The sequence below is a fragment of the Argopecten irradians genome, chromosome 3 (genome assembly GCF_041381155.1).
Source record: "Argopecten irradians isolate NY chromosome 3, Ai_NY, whole genome shotgun sequence".
In the NCBI taxonomy this organism is placed as follows: domain Eukaryota; kingdom Metazoa; phylum Mollusca; class Bivalvia; order Pectinida; family Pectinidae; genus Argopecten; species Argopecten irradians.
In genome coordinates this window covers 60,821,232-60,843,706 of record NC_091136.1, presented here as the reverse complement: position 1 = coordinate 60,843,706, position 22,475 = coordinate 60,821,232, and the positions used below count along the sequence as shown (strand labels likewise).

General features: G+C 35.0%; 2 protein-coding genes across 3 annotated transcripts in view; one reads left to right on the top strand and one right to left on the bottom strand.

Annotated features, from left to right (window-relative positions):
* LOC138319274 (cyclin-K-like) overlaps nt 1-1,864 on the bottom strand; it is a 47,229-nt gene extending 45,365 nt beyond the window's left edge. The window contains exon 1 of the mRNA XM_069262314.1: nt 1,757-1,864. The gene's annotated coding sequence lies outside the window, so the exon portion shown is untranslated. The remainder of the gene's footprint in view (nt 1-1,756) is intronic.
* Nucleotides 1,865-2,049: 185 nt separating this feature from the next.
* On the top strand, nt 2,050-20,748 carry LOC138319273 (actin-histidine N-methyltransferase-like). 2 transcript variants are annotated; one of them, XM_069262312.1, is made up of 16 exons: nt 2,050-2,080; nt 5,571-5,733; nt 5,983-6,075; nt 7,976-8,121; nt 8,335-8,407; nt 8,807-8,921; nt 9,620-9,696; nt 10,000-10,064; nt 13,089-13,147; nt 13,517-13,631; nt 13,908-13,982; nt 14,174-14,273; nt 14,611-14,677; nt 15,007-15,092; nt 15,522-15,682; nt 16,805-20,748. In XM_069262312.1, exons 2-16 carry the CDS (start codon nt 5,595-5,597, stop codon nt 16,955-16,957), a joined length of 1,524 nt encoding a protein of 507 aa, XP_069118413.1. In that variant the 5' UTR covers nt 2,050-2,080; nt 5,571-5,594; the 3' UTR covers nt 16,958-20,748. The 2 variants fall into 2 exon arrangements, with proteins under 2 accessions (XP_069118413.1, XP_069118414.1); XM_069262313.1 differs by having other exon boundaries at nt 2,062-2,085.
* Nucleotides 20,749-22,475: the final 1,727 nt, after the last annotated feature.

The following is a 22,475-nucleotide window of genomic DNA, read 5'->3' as shown; positions in this document are numbered from 1 at the left end:
TTGGTATTTTTGACTAAGTTTCTATGGTAACAGAAAAAAATTCCCAAAATGGAAGGTCTGCGATAGCAAAAAGCACAACTAGGGCACTTCTCTGATGTATACAGAAAGTTTCAAGGAGCTACGCATGCATTGAACATATTTGGAGTTATAGACCAGAAAATGATCTCGGACTGACGGACTGACTGGCGGAGCCAAAAACAATATCCCCCGCAAGGGTGTTTTGCAGGAGATAAAAAAACAAGCGATATAGTAACAAGGTTACTAAGCTCTGCGGAAAAGAACTCCTTAAATATAGCAAAGACTAGTACACCACAATTAGGCGACAGCCAAGCTGAAGGAAAGGAATGAAAAAGCTACCTATCCTCAAGCTGGGTTCCACACAGCTACTTTCTGAGAATCTGAATCTAATTAAAGAAGAGTAATCTGATACAGAGTCTATAGCGGCATCACAACTGGAACTATCACAGGATTATGACTGGAATGGTATCGGAACTGACATGTCGGATACTGAATACACAAACTAGGAATTTGGTTTTAACACAGAACTAGAAGAAATATTTTTAACTACGAAAAGAGATCCAGATAACCTACGAGTGTAGACAGCTTAAATATTATGGTAGCTCCATACGTTTGGGAACTCTAATGTCATTTTTTCAAACAGGTCTTATTTACTTGCATTTTTCATGCATATTTTTGTAAAGAAAATTGGGTGAGAACAATTTTCTATTATCATGTTTTTCCATATTTTGGTCCCTAAAAATTCAATGAATAGGCAAAAAAGGAAATGAAAACCCAATAATATGTCAATTTCCCAATATTTACCGTATATGATATACCCAAGGATTTATAAGTGAGAAGGATTCGTGACTGTCTCTTTACACTACTAAACACCACGCGAGACGCCTATGAACCGGGAATAGAAACCGTTTTTCTCAACAAATACCTGTCTTATCGAGTCAAACGAAACACCAATGTAAAGTTTATTAAATATAACAACGTTTATTACTTGCTTTAAGGACGGAAGATTTAGAAGATATGTCTTAAATTTTCGTTAAAAAAATATGACAGCTCATGAAGTGAAGGCCCCGCTTCAGAAAGTAAGACGGTAACCCTCGGACCCGTAAGCTACATCAAAGGCTGCACCAGCGGATATCAAAGGAATATCAGCCGTCGCCCAACGTCACAGTCAGTGCACAAACACAAAAGCTCCTGCCTTGTACTACCCCAAAACCCAGTGTGACTTATCCTTCTCATATACGTCCTTGGATATACCTAGGTTGATATGTTTTATCAAATATCATAAAAAAACATAGGGTCCTCGATCAAATTTTTACAATTTTGCAAGCTTGAAGTTTGTAACTAACAGCCCTACCCCCATAGCCATTTCATCCAGTGCTAAGATGGGTCATATTTGACTATATTTTCACAGGAGTTTGACGTTCTGTCAATAATGCATAGTAAAAATACATTAAAAAAATAGTAATATCCCTATATACTATATAGAATATAGGGGTATTTTTTTTTATATATTTTTACTATAGTTATTGACAGAACGTCAAATATAGTATATAGGGGTATTTTTTTAATATATTATTTTTACTATGTATTATTGACAGAACGTCCTGTGATATTTTGAAAATCAAGTCGCAAATAAACATTCTTTCTCACACAATGTGTTAAACACATTACGAATCACATAGATGTTATGTATCACATGATACATTAGAACTTCAAATTACTGAATATAAGTACAAACCTCAACCAGATTGGCGTAATGAGTTACAAACAGCTGATAAGATTTTCTTTTCTGAGGGTATGCGACATGCAGCGGTTCGTCGAGACCGGCGAATGACGTAAAACAGTCTGACAGAGTCGCAAAATTGATATGCCAATATTCTTTCAGTATACCAAATTTACATAGATCTATTCTGTATATTTAACATGAGCAGATGATCATAAAATTGTATATATCATTATAAAATGCATATCTAAATTAGCATTTATTTGAAAAATAATAATTAGAAATTTACGACACCTCGGAATTGATGACGTAGTCCACATTGCCGCACTTGCTGAGAAGGTAACGTGAGTTGATGAAGCAGAATATTGTGCTAATTTTTCATACCATTAACTGCAATTTTACTTAGCAGCCTTTAAATTAGTAAACTGTTCGCTAAACATGTTTCCGTAATTGTTTGAAATATCAAAGATTGATGATTTCATTAAAAATGTAGGCTCATCTTCTGTTGGACGTATGCAGGATCATGACCATATATGGGGTTTATAGCCTACTGCTAGACGTTACTACAATGGACCGCTGATCAAGTTTTTTGTGTGTGAAATATTTGCATAACATCAACACTGAAAGTTGTAACCACAATCGATACAGCTGTAGATAATTGCAGAAACCCTGGGCTTACTGGTAGTACAGATAGGGGACACTCCCGTATATGCAAGATAATAAGTCCTGCATTTGAGTAAGAGTCCTGTAAGCAAAAGAGGTGATTTTGTTTGCGACTTTTACAAACATTTAGATAATGAAATTTGTTTCCATTTGAGTAATGATGTGGAAAGTTGTATTACTCAGGACTATACAGCATACAATACGAGAGTGTCCCCAACCTGCTCTACCGACTGCGCTAAAGGGAAATTCCCCCTACATGTAGTGTGAAGCTAGAAAGTAAAGTGGTTTCAGTTTTGATAAATTTAACATAATAACATTCATACACTGAAAACATTAACATACAATATGTACACTGTCAACTTGAATATTTTTCTCATAATACCAACATAATATATATTCATTACCAATACTGGTATAATATATATACATTACTGTATGTATTATATAGCTATATAGCCTTTTCACAATTTTATTAGGTCATCTGACCCGAATTGTCAGGATGACCTATAGTCATCGTGATTCGTCCGTGATCGTCCGCCGTCTGTCGTCCGCCGTCCACCGTCCGTCGTGCGTAAACTTTTTTCTTTAAAACGTTACTCCTCCTTAACCGCTAAGCGGATTTCATCTAATTTGGTATGAAGCATCATTGGGGAAGGACAATCATATTTTATATAAATGAGCTTGGTCCAACCCCTAGGGGCTGAGGGGTGGGGCCCCAAAAGGGCAAATTTTCTTAATTTTAGCTTTAAAATCCTACTCCTCCTTCATCCTTGGATGGATTTCATCCATATTTGGTGTGAAACATTATTGGGGAAAGACAATCATATTTCATATAAATGAGCTTGGTCCGACCCCTAGGGGCTGAGGGGTGGGGCCCCAAAAGGGCAAATTTTCTTATTTTAAGCTTTAAAATCCTATATTCCTCCTTCATCCTTGGGTAGATATCATCCATATTTAGTGTGAAACATCATTAGGGAAGGACAGTCATATTTTATATAAATGAGCCTGGTCCGACCCCTAGGGTCAGAGGGGCAGGGCCCAAAAGGGCAAATTTTCTTAATTTTAGCTTTAAAATCCTACTCCTCCTTCATCCTTGGATGGATTTCATCCATATTTGGTGTGAAACATTATTGGGGAAAGACAATCATATTTTATATAAATGAGCTTGGTCCGACCCCTAGGGGCTGAGGGATAGGGCCCAACAAGTGCAACTTTTCTTATTTTAAGCTTTAAAATCCTACTCCTCCTTCATCCTTGGGTATATTTCATCCATATTTAGTATGAAACATTATTAGGGAAGGACAATCATATTTTGTATAAATGAGCCTGGTCCTACCGCTAGGGTCAGAGAGGCGGGGCCCCAAAAGGGCAAATTTTCTTAATTTTAGCTTTAAAATCCTACTCTTCCTTCATCCTTAGATGGATTTCATCCATTTTTGGTGCAAAACATCATTGGGGAGGGACAATTATTTTTTATATAAATGAGAAGAGTCCGACCCCTAGGGGCTGAGGGGCGGGGCCCCAAAAGGGCAAATTTTTTTAATTTAAGCTTTAAAATCCTATTCCTCCTTCATCCTTAGATGGATTTCATCCATATTTGGTTTTAAACATCATTTGAGAAGTACATGCAATCATATTTTATATAAATGAGATAGATCCCACCCCAAGGGTCGGAGGGGCGGGGCCCCAAAAGGGTAAATTTTCTTAATTCAAGCTTTAAAATCCTACTCCTCCTTTATCCTTGGATGGATTTCATCCATATTTGGTATGAAACATCATTCGGGAAAGACAATCATATTTTATATAAATGAGCCTGATCGGACCCCTAGAGTCAGAGGGGTGGGGCCCCAAAAGGGCAAATTTTCTTAATCTCAACAAAAATTAGTCTGTAGAGGTTTAAAGGGATGGCGAACATGCAAATATTTTCATAAAGATTTTAGTATTCCAAGATGGCTGTGAGCCCACTTCCTGTGTTCAGGTTTTAGTCTCTGATCTCAACAAAAATTAGTCTGTAGAAGTTTTAAGGGATGGCGAACAACATGCAAACATTTTGGTAAAGATTTTGGTATTCCAAGATGGCCACTGGGCCAACTTCCTATTTTTATATTTCGGTCTCTGATTTTAATGAAGTTTAGTACAAAGGGTTATAAAGGGATGCTTATCAGTATGATAAAAATTTTGAAAGATTTTTTCTGGGCAAACCTCCTGTTTTCAAATTTTCGTCTCCAATTCATTGAATGTAAAAGTACCTCAAAATTTCTTTCAAAATGTTCATACACTGTGCAACTGCATTCTTAATTTGTCACAGGTGGAGATGGGGAGGGGGAGGGAGAGGGTCATTTGGGGGATTATGTATTAGTGTCCATTACAATGAGTACATGTACTTGTTTTAGCTTTGAAATCCTACTCCTTCTTAACCTGTGAGTGGATTTCACCCATATTTTGTGTAAAAGATCGTAGAAGTAGGACTGTCATATTTTATATAAACAAGTTAGGTCCGACCCCTGGGGACAGAGGGGCGGGGCTCAGAATGGGGAATTTTGATTAAATTTTGCTTTAAAAGCCTACTCCTTCCTAACCCTTGAGTGGATTAATGCATCCATATTTTGTGTGAAACATCACTGGAGAAGGACAATCATATTTGATATAAACGAGTTAGGTCGGACCCTAGGGGACAGAGGGGCGGGGCTCAGAAGGGGGAAATATTTTATAAAGGACGAGGTAAGACCCATGGGGATAGAACGTCAGGGGTCCAAAATGGGAGCTTTGCTGAAATTTGGCTTTGAAATCCGACTCCTCCTTCATCCTTGAATGGGTTAATACCATATATGGATGAAGGGCTACCAAGTTTGTTCAACAAATGACCTTTACCTATTTCAGAAACTTACATATTCAAAAAAATGTTCCTTGTATTGCTTATATTAATTGTTAACCACTCCATTATACTGTGACTGTTGTTTTGTGCCATGAGTCAGATGACCGTTAAGGCCCTTGGGCCTCTTGTTTTATTTCCAGAAAGTTTGTAATCTGCACAGTATATGTACATATGATACATCATACATTATCTATTCATGTATGTTATGTTAAGTTTATCAGTAGTTATCAGGTTAATTTTAAGTGACATTGATATGAATTAAACATATTTTTTTCATTTCTGTCTTGTCAGTTAAAAGTATTTTTGCAATCCAAAATGGGCAAAAAAAGTAAAAAACAAAAGGACGCAGCTGCAGCAGCAGTTACTGGAAAACGATCAAGTACATCAGAGCATAAGGAATTGTCAAAGGCTTCTAAGAAAGAAGTGATGGAATTAGCAACAAAAATGCTGGAGTGTAAGTCTTCTGGAGTAAAGATGTGAATATCTATTTATAAACAGTGATTGTGATGATATAACAGAGACATCATAAAAGGTAGTGTGAATTATAATACTGTGTAAGATTTATCATATCACATACCTCAGAAATGAGCTTTGGTGGTATTATTTCTTCACTTAAGCTGTTAAATTTATTGGTATCAAATTCATCATCAATATCTGATTTTTATATCAATTTGTCATAAGTATGTTTTGATTTATATTCTAGTTTGTTCCAAACCCATTCCTCCTGGTCCAAAGGAGATAGAAGACTTCCCAGAGATTTACAGTATGGTTGAGAAAATCCGAGGCATCCAGACAGGTGAGTTATCAGCTGCAACCAATTAATTTAGCAATCACTTTCTGATACATAGAAGTATACTAGTATGTAGATGCCATATAATTATATAATTGATATTAAAAATAGAGCTACACACATTGTACTCATCAAAATTTAGAGGGATTCCTTGGTTTAAACAGCAGGCAAGTGTTGAAACTCATAACTAAAGAATGCTAAAATGTTGCTTAATGACAGTATACCGATACACAGCATGGAAAGCACTATTAGTATCTACACACATTGTGCTGTCTTAGCACTTAGTTTGGATTGATTTTAATTAAATATATCTTGATAGTATTTTTAGGTCACCTAAGACGAAGTCTCAAGTGACCTTTTCTAATCGCCTTTTGTCCGTCGTCGTGCGTCGTCCGTCGTGAGTTCGTAAACAATTTACATTTTCGACTTCTTCTCAAAACCCGCTGAAGCAATTTCAATGAAATTTTGCACAAACCTTCTAAGGCATAAGGCCAATCAAAATTGTGTATTATATGACCCCCACCCCCCAGGGGGCTGTGGGAGGGGCCAAAAGGGGTAAAATTGACTAAAATTTCAAAAATCTTCTCCTCCACTCACAGATGTGGTAGAATCAAATACTCTTCATAGATAGAAAGGTCTCAAGGCCCTCTACAAAAATTGTGAAATTATATGACCCTGGGGTCTCAGGTTTTCCCCTGGGGAGGGGGTTAAGTTTACTATAGTTTATATAGTGAAAACATATTTTGGAGCATTACTTGGTCATTAATAACAGAAAATTAGTCAAATAATGTCAGAATTATCAGTATGAAATGGCCATTGAATTCTATTAACAAATTTTCCATGACTGACTCTTAGGGGCGGGGCCAAAAGGGGTCAAATAGGCTAAAACTTCAAAAATCTTCTTCTAAAATTCTGGAACTGGTAGAATCAAATACTCTTCATAGATGGAAAGGTCTTAAGGTCATTTACAAAAATTGTGAATTATATGACCCTAGGGTCTCATGTTATCCCCTGGGGAGGGGGTCAAGTTAACTATAGTTTATATAGGAAAAAACACACATATATGAATGTTTTTTGCTTATTTTTCATAGGAAATTAGTAAAACTGGGTTAGAATGTTTAGCATGAGATAACATTTTATCATCATAACCATATTGGTCCTAGCTGACCTCCAGGGGCCTTAGGGGCGGGGCCAAAAAAGGGTCAAATAGGCTAAAACTTCAAAAATCTTCTTCTGAATTCACAGATTTGATGGAACATGATACTCTTCATAGATTGGAAGGTCTTAAGGCCCTTTACAAAAATTGTGAATCTCATCGCCCTGGGATCTTACAGATTTTCCCCTGGGTAGGACGTCAAATTTACTATAGTTTATATAGGAAAAACACATTTATGAACATTATTTGCTTTGTTTTCATTGGAAATTAGTCAAACTGGGTTAGAATTATTAGCCTGAAATAGAATTTAACACCATATCCATATTTGTCCAGGCCTCAGGCCGACCCCCAGGGGCCAGAGGGGCGGACCAAAAGGGGTCAAATAGGCTAAAACTTCAAAAATCTTATTCTGAATTCACAGATTTGATGGAACCAAGTAATCTTCATAGACTAAAAAGTGAAATTTATGAAATGAATGACATTGACTGACTTCTTATTTGGTTTTGTTGTTTAACATTGGCAAAGCAAATTGGAATTTTAAGCATAAGGTTTGGTAACATAATACACTATCAAAATGAAAAAACAAAAAAAATAAAAAATTCTAAAAGGTTCAATTTTAAAGTTTATTCTAATTCATAAATACTTTTTACAGATTTGAATCAACTTTGCAATGCTTTTCTGTAGCAGCACACAGGTGACCGTCAAGGCCTCTTGGGCCTCATGTTATAAATGTTTCCATCCATATTTCAGATATAACATTAACTCAGCCAGACAGAGTAGCATGCATTCCTGCTTTCATGGAATGGTTGAATAACAACGAAGTGGACACATCAGCGATAGAGATCGAGAACTTCCAACATGTGGGTTATGGCATCAAAGCCACAAAAAATCTCAAAGTGAGTAAATAGATGTAACTTTTCTACTAAATCACTTCAATTAAATTTAGTCAAATCATATATTGAAGACTTTTATATCAATTTGATGATATCAATGGAAAAAGATACTAATTTAGTAATTATGCTTGAGGCAAACTGCAATATTTACCATGTTGATGGTTTGTTAAAGAAAATTATTGTACAACCTATGATGTTGATTTTCTGATTTTGTAGGAAATGGATCCTTTTGTGATTGTGCCCCGGAAGCTAATGTTGACCACTGACACTGCCAAAGCATCAGGATTAGGTATCAAATACATTGTTGTGCAGTATAATGTTATTATAGCTTTACAGAGGTTGTCCTTGGAGCTGTGAAATAAGGATTAGTAATATATATAGAATCTTATCTGTAAATATCTGTTAATCTGTATTTTTTATTTGTTGCATCTATGATTTGTTCTCCAACGGTACTTATGATTGTTGCTAGTGACGTGACTTCATCATCCATTTCGAATAAACATTCTGAAGATATATATATAGAGGCCTCTTAAAGCCTAATATACCTGTTCAGTTGGGTGAGATAAATGCTTTTAGTGTTTCAATGTAATAACCAGTAACATTACTTGTATTATATGTATGTTTTATGTATGAATGCATGACACTTTGATTGAAGTGAATGTTAAGTTTATTCTATCTCGGTTGGTAGATGCCCTGATTGCTGAAGACAAGATCCTACAGGCCATGCCAAGCATAGTGTTGGCACTTCACCTGTTGTGTGAGAGGAGAAGTACAGAGTCCTACTGGAAACCTTACCTTGATATCCTTCAAATATCTTTATACAAGGTATAGCCCACTTGTAAGCGTAAGATACCAATACTACGGTGGGTGAGTGGTTAAGATGTCCTGACATACAACTACAAGCCAAGTGGTGGAAGACCTCTGGATCGTGAGTTCAAATCTCAGGTGGGGCAGTTAATTGCCATGTACTGACAGCTGGCCGACGTTTTTTTCTCTGGGCACTTCCTCCACTATCTAAACCTGGTACATCCTTAAATGACCCTGGCCGTTAATAGAATGTTTAACCAATTAAACCAAACTAAAGCCAATCCATGTCATCGACTGACTGAAATTTTCTTAAAAGACACCATTTTTAACCACCCCGGTAACACAAAATATTTTTTAATCACCTTTGAGAGCCGGATTTAAAATAAACATGGAATGTAGTCAAACATATTGGCAATTTTGTTAAGGGTAAATAACTCAAGGTATGTGAAATACATGAGGCTTATATCTTACTTTATGCTGCAAAAGGCCACCATCAATCAACTGCTCTGCCAATGCTGTTGGGTCATTTGATCAGAACTGAAAACAAAGTGTATTTCATACAACTGAATGTTGATCATAAGAAGGTGATAATTAAAGCTCTTTGCTTTTGATCACATATGGTTTTGTCATGGCTACCAGAATTTGCTTTCTTTTTGTTTTCTTTTTTATATTTCCTTAACTCAGTTCTACATATGCTTCCTAGTCAATATACAACACCTTTATACTTCACACCTGAAGAGCTGGCTTTACTGAAAGGATCCCCAGCCTACAGTGAGTACTATACATCTCAACTTCCATGCTACAGATACTGGTTGGTATTAATCATTTCAGACTTTATAGATCTTGTGGTTACCTAAGAAACATTGAATTTTGAACTGTAAAATATACTACATTATGTTAAATGAAAAGAACAAAAACCAATTAGCCTTTTTAACGAGAGAATATGGCTAATTGATGGAAGTTAACATACAGAAATGCTTATTATGAGACAAAATCTTAAGAGCAAACATACTGGGATCTAATACCGGTAGTTACTTGTTTGTTTGAAATTGTATCTATTTTGTTCCCTTTCAGAGGATTGTGTAAATCAGTATAGAAACATTGCTCGACAGTATGCCTACTTCTACAGGGTATTACATGTAAGTAACAATAATCTTTACAGTCGTTATTCCCTCTTCGTTTCATAGAAGATCTGACAACATCCCATTCAAGGTCATGTTCTGACAATCTTTATACTCATTAGGTCATCTAAAGTCCTCAATAAAATAGACATTATCAACAGTGAAAATATGTTCACCCCAACGAGACACGCCAGAACAAGAGGACACAACAAAAAGCTGTTTAAGAAACCCTTCCGTCTTAACACAGCAAAGTATGTTTTTAGTAACAAAATCATTGAGTCCTGGAATGCCCTTCCCAGAGAGGTGGTCAACACAGAAAACATTAACATCTTTAAGCATAGACTGAACAACCACTGGAAGAACCACGTCCTGAAATTCCAACCATCAACCTAGTGCAACTACTGATATATATATCTTACTAGAAACTAGGAATACTATTATATTATATATATACATATGCTAACGCAATCACACGTATAATTATTAACCATTTATGTTAATATTACCATACATCTATATAAGCCAAATATGGCTTTCCAATGATGTTGGACTGGTGAGATACTGATGAGATATTGACCCGAAGGGTCAGGATGACCTATTGTCATCATGCACCGTCCGTCGTCGTGCGCCGTGTGCCGTGCGCCGTCCACCGTCCTAAACTTTTCATTCAAACGACTTCTTCTCAATACCCGAAAGGCCCAGGGTACTGATATTTGGCCTGTAGCATGCTGGGATGAAGGTCTACCAAGTTTGTTCAAATGAATGACCTTGACCTTCATTCAAGGTCACAGAGGTCAAAAAGGCTTAAATCTTTAAATGACTTCTTCTCAAGACCCAGAAGGCCCAGGCTACTGATATTTGGCCTGTAGCATGCTGGGATGAAGGGCTACCAAGTTTAACCTTCATTTAAGGTCACAGAGGTCAAATAGGCTAAAAATCCTTTAAACAAATCCTTCTCAAGAACTAGAATGCCCAGGGTACTGATATTGGGCATGTAGTATGCTGGGATGAAGGGCTACCAAATTTGTTCAAATACAAATGTAAATGACCTTGACCTTCATTTAAGGTCACAGGGGTCAAATAGGCTAAAACTCCTTTAAACAACTTCTTGTGAATAACTAAGAGGCCTAGGGACCTGATATTGGGCCTGTGACATGCTTTGATGAAGGACTATCAAGTTTGTTCAAATGAATTACCTTGATCTTCATTGAAGGTCACAGGGGTCAAATAGGCTTAAATTTTTAAATGACTTCTTCTCGAGAACCAAAAGGCCCAGGATACTAATATTGGGCTTGCAGCATGCTGGGATGAAGGGCTACCAAGTTTGTTCAAATGAATGACCTTGACCTTCATTCAAGGTCACAGGGGTCAAAATGGTCAAAATATTTTAAACAACTCCTTGAGAATAACTAGGAGGTCTAGAGACCTGATATTAGACCTGTGACATGCTGGGATGAAGGGCTACCAAGTGTGTTCAAATGAATGACCTTGATTTTCATTCAAGGTCAAAGGTCAAATATGCTAAAATCTTTAAACGACTACGTTGTATTGTGCTAAAAGTAAGATAACCGTTAAGGCACATGGGCCTCTTGTTTCAGTTCACATACATTTTCTCTACCAAGATACATCTGCTGAAAACAACATATTGTCACAGCATATGTAATCACATATATATATAGAGAATACACGGTTAGTATCTTACAATACAAGGTTTATTTTGGTGTGAGACTTAAGCTTAGGAAAGCCAAGATGACGAGTCTTTGCCGAGTCATCTCTGCTTTCTGTGTCGAGCACCAAAATAAATCTTGTATTGTAAGATACAAACCGTGTATTCTGTTTATCCTGCAACCATTATGACATTCAAAACAAAAGCAAATTGCCAGTTATTTACTTGGTTTCGCTCGAAGCGGGGCGCTTCTTTGATGCGGAGGTAAAGATTCATTCACTAAACCAAATGAGAGTGTACTCCTTTTTACTGCCGTGGGAAATAAATAAGTGCATTCACAAACAGTATCCGTAATTCAAAATGAAAATACTCAAAAACAATAAACACCCATTAAAGATTTACTTTACAATACATACCTTTGCCACGAGCCAAGAAAAAGACGACATCGCCATACCAGATTTTCGATATCGTTTCATTCACAGGAAGGTTCAAAATCTGGGTCAAGTTAGAAAAAGTTACATGAGATATGGAACAAATTCATGTGATCGTATTAACGGATAAAGCATTTCGTATTGACGGATAGAGCACAAATTAATCCGGCAGTAGTTATCGGTCAGTATGTGGGACAGTTGCAGGATAAATATATATATATATACTTTGGGCAAAGTGACTACATAATTATATAAAAATGATTCTGACAGCTCTTGCAAACTATTTTTTCCTCGTCAAGAAATTTGGAGATAGTAATTTGATTGGCTAATTTGATAAGTCATAGAACATTACCCCATATAGGATGTTGTCAGATCCTCAAAAGAACAGATTAAGAAATTGAGGATAGAGATATGAATTTTAATCGGATTGCTTTTACAAGATATTACAGGTAAGTTACAGTATTCCTAGCTACTGGATATTACCATCAGAAGGTCTATTCCTACTGGGTATTACTGGTAAATTACAATACATATTCCAAGCTAAGTTGAAAACAATGCTAGAGATGGAGTCTAGTTTTATCTGATGTAGGTCAGAGGTGGAAATCTAGGTCATTGCAACCTTCTTTTGGTACATTTAGGTGAGGCCACTACCCATTTGAAGTTCCGTTTACTTTTGATGTGGTAGCTAGTGATGAGAAGCATTCTCTTTGGTGTTACTATTCATATAGTTTGAGGCCAAAATGCACGCAGTTAACAGTGACTTACTTTTGGCACATATATATATACCACTCTAGGTTTGCTATTGAATGAATTTCTCCCAGCCAATACACATTATACTTCCCTTTTTCTTAGCTGACATGTAAAAAATTCAAACCTAACATGTACCTTGTTATAAAACAAGATAACATACATTGTAGTTGATATTTTATGGCGTTTTCTCCACAGAATCATCCTGCAGCAGCCAAACTTCCCATCAAAGACTGTTTCACTTATTATGATTACAGGTAAAAGGCACAAAATGTATATCATACACTTAAACAAAGAGTGATGCTAGCATGCCTTATAAGTGTTCAATTCAGGAATTGTAGCTATATATATTGAATGTTTTGAACATTTACTAAGTCTTGTGGTAGTGATTTTATCTGTTACAACTACATTTTGTATGTCCAAGTAAATGTTTAAATTATTAAACTTGCTTCTATCTCATTCAGATGGACTGATAAACTCATATGACTGTTTTACAAGAAGAAAAACAATTCTGTTAAATCTGATATTTGACTAAATGGCGGCCCCAGTATACAGATAACATACATAAGTTTGAGCAATACTGTAGGAATACAAGAATTTGATGTGACTGTTTACATTGTGGACAGGTGGGCTGTGTCTACAGTTATGACTAGACAGAACCAGGTACCAACACCTGATGGGGACAGTTTGACCTTTGCCCTCATACCTCTGTGGGACATGTGTAACCACTGTAATGGAACGGTAGGTCAATCACTGATTCATAGCTACGGTGTGTGGGAAATTCTTATAGTTACGGCGATAGTTGTTACAGGTTAATCATCTCAAAATTGTAGTTAGGCCAAGTGTGGTCTTGATAATGAGTGAATGTTTCGTCCATCTATGGTATATAGAATTTGTAGAATTATCATTGAAATTGGCTTAGTGTTGTATTAAAGTTGTTGCTAAACTTCTCTAGGAGTTTGTGTAACTGAAGGAAGAAATGGTGTTGTATAAGCATGTTTAATATTGTTTTTACAGATAACTACTGATTACAATATAGAGGACGACTCCTGTGAGTGTTTTGCTCTAAGGGATTTTACCAAAGGAGAACAGGTACACATTACTTCATAGCATTCCTCTCTCGGAAAAGGATTAAAAATTTAACATTTAAAAAGGTTGTCATTGGCTATATCAATTGTTAAAATCTAGAAAGGCAATTATTTGTGACATATATAAGGTGTTACTTGCGTGTTATCAGTTTTATTTTACGCTATTTTGAACTTAAAATTACTTGTGGTTTTCAGATAATGATATTCTATGGTGCCAGATCTAATGCAGAACTACTTATACACAGTGGTTTTGTATATCCTGAAAATGAGTGGGATCGGATAGCAGTTAAACTAGGTAAGATGTTCAGACAATATACAGAAGATTTGTATACCCGACAATGTGTGGAATAGGATAGCAGTTAAACTAGGTAAGATGTTCAGACAATATACAGAAGATTTGTATACCCGACAATGTGTGGAATAGGATAGCAGTTAAACTAGGTAAGATGTTCAGACAATATACAGAAGATCTGTATACCCTGACAATGTGATGGATCGGATGGCAGTTAAACTAGGTAAGATGTTCAGATTTGTTTTGTTTCGTGTTGAACTCAGCTAGTTTTATTTGTTATGACTTTAGGCAAGTAATTTGTGAACATTTATTACTCTTTTTGATTTTTTTTCCATTCTAGGAATCAGTAAAGGTGATCCCCTGTTTGAGCAGAAGTCAGACTTACTGATGAAGTTGGGCCTGGAAGTGTAAGTGCAATCAAAATTACTTTAAATATTAAAAGTGAACGACTGCATTCATAGCCAAAGTTTGGTGAGTCAAATTTTGGCGCTTTCATGTCAAACGCAAAATAAGCCAAAATATGACCACATCCAAAATATCCCAATTTACCGTATGTAGCTCTCAATACTATTAAGCAAGTGTTAAAAAAACGATAATGGATAGAAAAGTTCTGTCTTTCATTATTTGCTAATGTGTATTATTCAGTGCAAGCCTTCTAGGATATCTTAATTATTTACTCAAATTCTGTTGATATATTAAAGGTAATTATGCCAGCTGACAATTATATTTGACACAGATCTCGATCATTCTTCATACATCGAGGGAGATTTCCACTAGATCCACAAATCCTCGCCTTCCTTAGAGTCTTCTGTATGTCAGATGGTAAGCCTATTCAGCCTCTTCACCATCAACTACGGCAAGTTCTGAACTTGTCTAATTTTAATTTAAGAGAAAAAAGCATTTTTAGTATTGCTGAAGTAATATGTATCCCCTGCCAATCCCCACTATTATTACAGTGACTTTAACCCTAATTGACCTTACAATAATTAACTCCAACTAGCCCCGGCAGGTCCTTTGTGTTCACAAGCTGTTCAGAGAAAAGAAATGAAAAAAGTAAGCCACCTGGGTCCAGACATTACCTGACAATCATGAAACTCAAATGCATCCCAGATATGTTGATTCTTCAATAATATATGCAATTTGGTGGAAATTATGAAAGAAATGAAGCCATTCGAGTGCTGACAATGACTTCCTGTACAAAAATAGTGGGTGGACTTTTATATTTGTATAATCCTCATTTCTATCCTGTAGAAAATCTTAAGGAATTTCAGTCCGCACCCCTGACAGAGGAGAAGATGGAAAGTTTAGGAGATGTGTCTTCACCAGTGTCCATAGAAAATGATGAGAAAGTGTGGTCATTTCTAGAGACTCGCTCAGCTTTGTTACAGAAAGCCTATGACACAACAGCACAGGTTAGTAAAGACAGTGCTCTACTGGCATCAAGCTTGGTGAACCATGGAAATATTAAATAAGAAATATTATGATTGGTCTATATTGTTTCAGTAAAACAATAATTTCTAGTCCTTACTTTAAACAAATAATGGACTTGTTTCATTACAACTTATAAATACAGCAATAGACTGTTAGCTACCAGTATAAAGCAAGAATGTTTCTGTTAAGACTAATGGTTCGCGCTGTTTTAGCGCTATACATAAGTACACACAATGGTAAATATACCTGTCATTATAGATCAAATTCAGTTTATATACTATTAAGAAGCTTGACCAAAATTTGATTTGTTCCTGAAAACTTTTGTATGTACAAAGTGAAAAAGCTGGAATGTTAAAGATGCTTCACTGCTGACAAATGGTATTTTTTCACTATCAAAAACAGGAGCAGTCGATTTAGGATTTTTCTTCAGTTACAAAAGTTACTTAGTTTACACCACTACCACCGTTGAAAAGTTTAAGCTTCTAATTTTACTTCAAGTTACAAATATAAAAAATAATTAATTGCATCCCGAAAAAATTCCATGACTATATCCTATATGGAATGAAGTACTGATTACGCATTCACCAAAGGCAAAATGAATTATTTTTTATTATGTTTTGCATTTATTAGATATATACATACACGATTAAAGATGCTCCACCGCCGACAGAGCATAAATGATGTTAATCATTTGAACAATAATTGGTGTTTAATCGTGTATATATATGCCTAATTAACACAAAAAATAATATAAAATGATTTATTTCGCCTTTGGTGCATGCGCAATCAGTACTTCATTCCATATAGGATATAGTGCCACGGAATTTTTTCGGGATGCAATTAATTATTTTTTATATTTTCAATTTAAAATAAAATTAGAAGTTCAAACTTTTCAATGACGGTAATGGTGTAAAATAAGTAACTTTTGTAACTGGAGAAAAATACTAAATCTCTGCTCCTGTTTTTTATAGTGAAAAACATACCATTTGTCAGCGGTGGAGCATCTTTAACACCAATTATTCTTCAAATGATGAATATCAGTTATGCTCTGTCGGCGGTGGAGCATCTTTAAGGAAAACTTAAATGTTCCTTTATTTCTTCAGGAGGACGAAGAACTTCTAAAGTCTGCTGATTTCAACGAAAACCAAAAACTTCTTATTAGTCTACGTATGTGTGAGAAAAAAATCTTATTATCTACACAAACATTTGCCAAAACAATGAAAGAAAAACTGACTTTAAAAGAAAGCAATGATTAATTACTCATGAATGTGTTAAAATCATCCTCTTCATACACAGGAGGTTTGGAATACAAAGAGGATCATCAGTATGTGAATATTGGATGGAGAATTACACCTAGTACAAATGAGAATATGTGGCGGAGATCTACGTACGTGTGTTTTATTTATAATACAGGTCACTGGTATGACATTAAAACTGTGGTCGAGGTCCTGGTGTCTTTATGTATGTTCATCTCGCTCTGATTTGTTGGTATCTATCTACAACATTGATGGAATCAACAACTGCTAGTGTAAAAGTCCCATATTCATACCTTTCCATGGCCAGACCACGTCTTGTTTTCTTTTAAAACAGGAGATTTGAACAGATCTTTACAGTGATTCATGTATTGATTGCAAGAGAAGCATCACATGTATATATTGATCATGTATTGATTGCAAGAGAAGCATCACTTGTGTATATTGATCATGTATTGATTGCAAGAGAAGCATCACTTGTGAATATTGATCATGTATTGATTGCAAGAGAAGCTTCACTTGTGTATATTGATCATGTATTGATTGCAAGAGAAGCATCACATGTATATATTGATCATGTATTGATTGCAAGAGAAGCATCACTTGTGTATATTGATCATGTATTGATTGCAAGAGAAGCATCACTTGTGAATATTGATCATGTATTGATTGCAAGAGAAGCATCACTTGTGTATATTGATCATGTATTGATTGCAAGAGAAGCATCACTTGTGTATATTGACCATGTATGAATGACTAAGGTGAGATAAGTGATTTTTCACATTTATTCTAATAACATTAATAATTGGTTTATATTCAATGTTTTTTAGGGTTTTGCTTTCATATTATTATAGCAATTAAACTTTAAGTCAGAGTCAAGCTTGTGGCCAATGCAGATACTGCTTCTCGCTTCCCCCTTTTTAAAAAACATTTGTTTGGTGAATTATAATCATCTAGAATTTGAATCTGTAAGTGATTTTGACTCAGCTATATAGTACTGAGAAATTTTAGAATAGATCAGATTGTAACACCATCTATATAAGCAAACTGACACCCCTCTACAAATATTCTAGGTCAAAGGCTGCAACAGCCAATTTGAATCAATCAGGATATTTAAAGGATTTGTGCTGCCAAAATTTTTTTTTTGATAATACGTCAGGATATTGCTTTGGATGAATGAAAAATTAAGTCCCACCCAACGAACCGCCTAGCTTTTAGCGCTATCGGTTGGTTTTGGTCGTGATTTACGGGTAGTGTCGACTAGAATTAGTCTGAGTGAATTGTCCCTTTAATAATGTTTTGTTTTCAAGGTCAAGTAAGATAAATAGTACGTGTATATTGTATTTTACTACATGTATGAAGGCTGATCGTAATAATTATACATATTTTAATACGATATTGTATTTTACTATGATTTCTGATTCTAATGTCATATGTATAAAATAACGTCATAATACAGTCTAGTACAGCTAAACAAATTGACTTTGGTAAATGTCATAATTCTTTGTAATTGTAAGCTTCAGAATTGACTTCTTTTAAATAAGTGATCTATAGAAATGGTTAGCATTGTGGGCTAAATTCATACGTTCTGATCACTCAATCAGTGCCACAAAGGGAAGTAACTCTGGTAGATAAGAATGATGCTCAAAAATGTTAATGAATTGCTACAGAATAGAAGTGTTGAGATGTATGAAGTACACGTGTATGCCGACAAGTTTGAATCAGCTTGATATCAGTAGAGAAAGAATGAAAACTAGACTTCATTTTTTGTCCTTGATGAATAACAAGAGGCCCATGAGCCTTAACGGTCAACTGTCCTGATATTTGATACAAATTAGTTATGTAATTTACAAGCCAACAAACGGTGAAAATACATGCTTAGAATTTTTACTAATACCCTTAGAAATTACGGAAGATTGCTATATGCCACGATTCCGTAATTACAGTACTAGACTGGAATAATTTTTAAGGTTAAACCTTTAGTTGAAATAATTCTTAGAACCATTTTTGTTTCTGAATAAGTCACCTTCCATTTTTTGTTTTACCTGTGTACGACATATATATATGTGTGTGTATGTAATATATATTCCTAGGTATGATCAGGTATATTTTATTTCCATTTGCTTTTACATCTTCATTTTAAAAATAGAGGTGACAATAAAAAACCTAGACTATAGATGTACGGGGGTTCCATAATTCAAATCACAATCCAATTAACGGATGTCCTAACCTGATTGACAGTAAGACAATAGCAAATACCCGATATAGTCCACCGAATAGCAAATTGACCACGGCCAGGTAATTACAGGTGAGTTCGATGAATGGCGTTGTGTACAGGTAAACAACATCCTGGTCAAGGTATTACATAACCATCAAACCAAAGGCATGGCTAATTATATATCTATAATATCGGTGTATCTACTCGTATATCAATTAAAAATTGAAAGCAACCGCAGTCTGAAAAAATGGTTTGTTTTGTTTTATATTTCAATATTTTGATCTTTTAAAATATCAAAAATAAATTATTTCTACCACATGTTGAAACGTATTACGGTATTGTAATAAATGTATATCAATTTATTCGGTTAGCAACACACAACACAATGTTTGTAATGATCAATCATCGGTGTGTACGTATGTCAAGCATCATATCCTTGATGCTTCAATCAAGGATATCTTAAATTGTTACGTAAAATTTCATTTTACAGTCAAAAACTTTGCAATTCACAATGTATCAAAGATACAGACTACAGGAAAATATTATCTAATTAATTGTATTCGTTGCTGAACTCCTCGACAAAAAATCTGAAACTTTTATTTCTGTGTGGATTTTCTTTCATAATTACACGAAGATACCTGATATTAGAGCATAAATTAGAGTTTTTGAAACATCGAATTTCACTCTTTTAGTTATTTATATTCGAGACAAAGTTATTGTACGATTAACTTCACTCAAAAGTAATCATAAAAAAAATCTTTAATCGGCTTTTCCCTGTGACCGTCGATGTAAGTGATAGCACATCAGTTATAGTACAGCTATAAGCCACGGACTATTATGACGTCACACGGTTTAGGGCTAGAAAATATGCATAATCGGGTGGTCAGAAAATTTGACCTCGATATCGGTGGTTTACAGGTTATTCCGGTCGCGCGCGGCACGGAGATGTTTCTACATGGTCTAATAAAGCCATTTCCAGCATAAACTGAAATTATCATTTTTGACTGCACAAATCCTTTAAGTAAATGAATATGAAAGAGGGGGTTATAAGATGACCATGAAATTGATATTTGCAATGCAAATATGCTAATTTGTTTAAAAGGTGCATAAAGGGACAATTCAGTCTAAGAGAACATCAAAATTTGTACATATATCGGAAAAAAACAAGTTCTAATGGAAATTAGGTCAGCCGGTTTTACTGTGATATGCCAGAAAAGTCCATGCATGGTTGTGACATGTGTGTAGATGTTCAAACTCGCTCGCTGTCCGCCATTACACATTGTTGTCGAACTTCTTGTATGCCGAACCTTGTCCCTTGCTCGTAGAGTAATGCAACTTTTGTCTAGAACTGCTCAAATCACTCTGACAGTAGTGTGTTTACCTTATTAGGTGAATTGTCTTGCCTAAAAATCATTTTGTCACGTTCTCAGTGGTTATGTAGTTTATTTGTTTAACGTGCGTGACTTTGGCTCGGGTATGGGTACAGCGTCCATATTGTACCTGCTTAATTGTATTTATCAACGATTTGATATTTCAACGATATTAATTAAAATACCAAACAATGGTGTGGTTTTTGTCAATATTTTATGTTATATGTTTCATAAGAAATGTAGAACAATACATTTATGCCATATTTTGCTTCTTGGTTATGTAAAAGAATTAGTCTGAGTGAATTGTCCCTTTAATAATGTTTTGTTTTCAAGGTCAAGTAAGATAAATAGTACATGTATATTGTATTTTACTACATGTATGAAGGCTGATCATAATAATTATACATATTTTAATACGATATTGTATTTTACTATGATTTCTGATTCTAATGTCATATGTATAAAATAACGTCATAATACAGTCTAGTACAGCTAAACAAATTGACTTTGGTAAATGTCATAATTCTTTGTAATTGTAAGCTTCAGAATTGACTTCTTTTAAATAAGTGATCTATAGAAATGGTTAGCATTGTGGGCTAAATTCATACGTTCTGATCACTCAATCAGTGCCACAAAGGGAAGTAACTCTGGTAGATAAGAATGATGCTCAAAAATGTTAATGAATTGCTACAGAATAGAAGTGTTGAGATGTATGAAGTACACGTGTATGCCGACAAGTTTGAATCAGCTTGATATCAGTAGAGAAAGAATGAAAACTAGACTTCATTTTTTGTCCTTGATGAATAACAAGAGGCCCATGAGCCTTAACGGTCAACTGTCCTGATATTTGATACAAATTAGTTATGTAATTTACAAGCCAACAAATGTCTTTTGTTCACGAATTAGGAACATAGATCTAATAGGTCTGCATACAAAGTTTCATTAAGCTTGGTGCATATTAATTCACATTATCCTGTTCACAAGGTTAATAAATTGTTAATGCAAATGGCATAGAATGGTAGAATCAAATACTCTTTATGGATGGACAAGTTGACTTTAGTTTATATTGACAGGGCCAAACAGGGTCAAAATGACTAAAATTTCAAAAAATCTTTATCTGAGGTTTGATGGAAGCTAATACTCTTCATACATAAAAAAGTCAAATTTATAAAATCACTGAACTAATTCAAGGGCCAATATATATATAGTGTCTTGTTTCATTTTACATTTACATATCCAAACTCAGGTGACCGTTAAGGCCCGTGGGCCTCATGTCAAACTCTTCAGAGATCTTTTCAATGTTAGTCTACATACAAAGTTTCATTAAGCTTGGTTTATATTTACTTAAGTTATCGCATTCACCAGGTCCAATAATATTTATTAGTGCGAAGGGCAATAACTCCGTAAATTAACGTCGAATCATGCTGATTTTCAAACTAGTTTGAGATTTTTCCAATGTTACCGTAGCTAGTCCACATACAAAGATTCATTAAGCTTAGTTTATATTTACTCATATATTTACTCAAGTTGTCGCGTTCACAAGGTCCAATAATAATTATTAGTGCAAAGGTCAATAACTCCGAAAGTTACAGTTGAATCAAGCTGATTTTCATAATCGTCCGAGATCTTTCCATTGTTAGTCTAAATACAAAGGTTTACATGTACTCAAGTTATCGCATTCACAAGAAAATGTTAACGGACAACACACTATGACGGACAAAAAGACTACCTAAAAACTAAAAATAAATCTTTCATGGTTTGTAAATTTTATACACACAACTTTTAAAATTTCAACAATGTAATTAAAACTACTTTCAAATTAAAAGATAACTTTGATATTTAACATACAAGTTACAGCTATAACAATTCATTATATTTTCACCAACAACCGTTCTTCATCCTTGATAATTACATATGGACAATAACAAGCATA

Coding starts and splice junctions, on each gene's coding strand:
- LOC138319273 (XM_069262312.1), top strand. CDS start 5,595: ATGGGCAAAAAAAGTAAAAAACAAAAGGACGCAGCTGCAGCAGCAGTT. Junction 10,065..13,088: donor ACTTCTACAGGGTATTACAT/GTAAGTAACAAT, acceptor TTTTCTCCACAG/AATCATCCTGCAGCAGCCAA. Junction 13,983..14,173: donor ATTTTACCAAAGGAGAACAG/GTACACATTACT, acceptor TGTGGTTTTCAG/ATAATGATATTCTATGGTGC.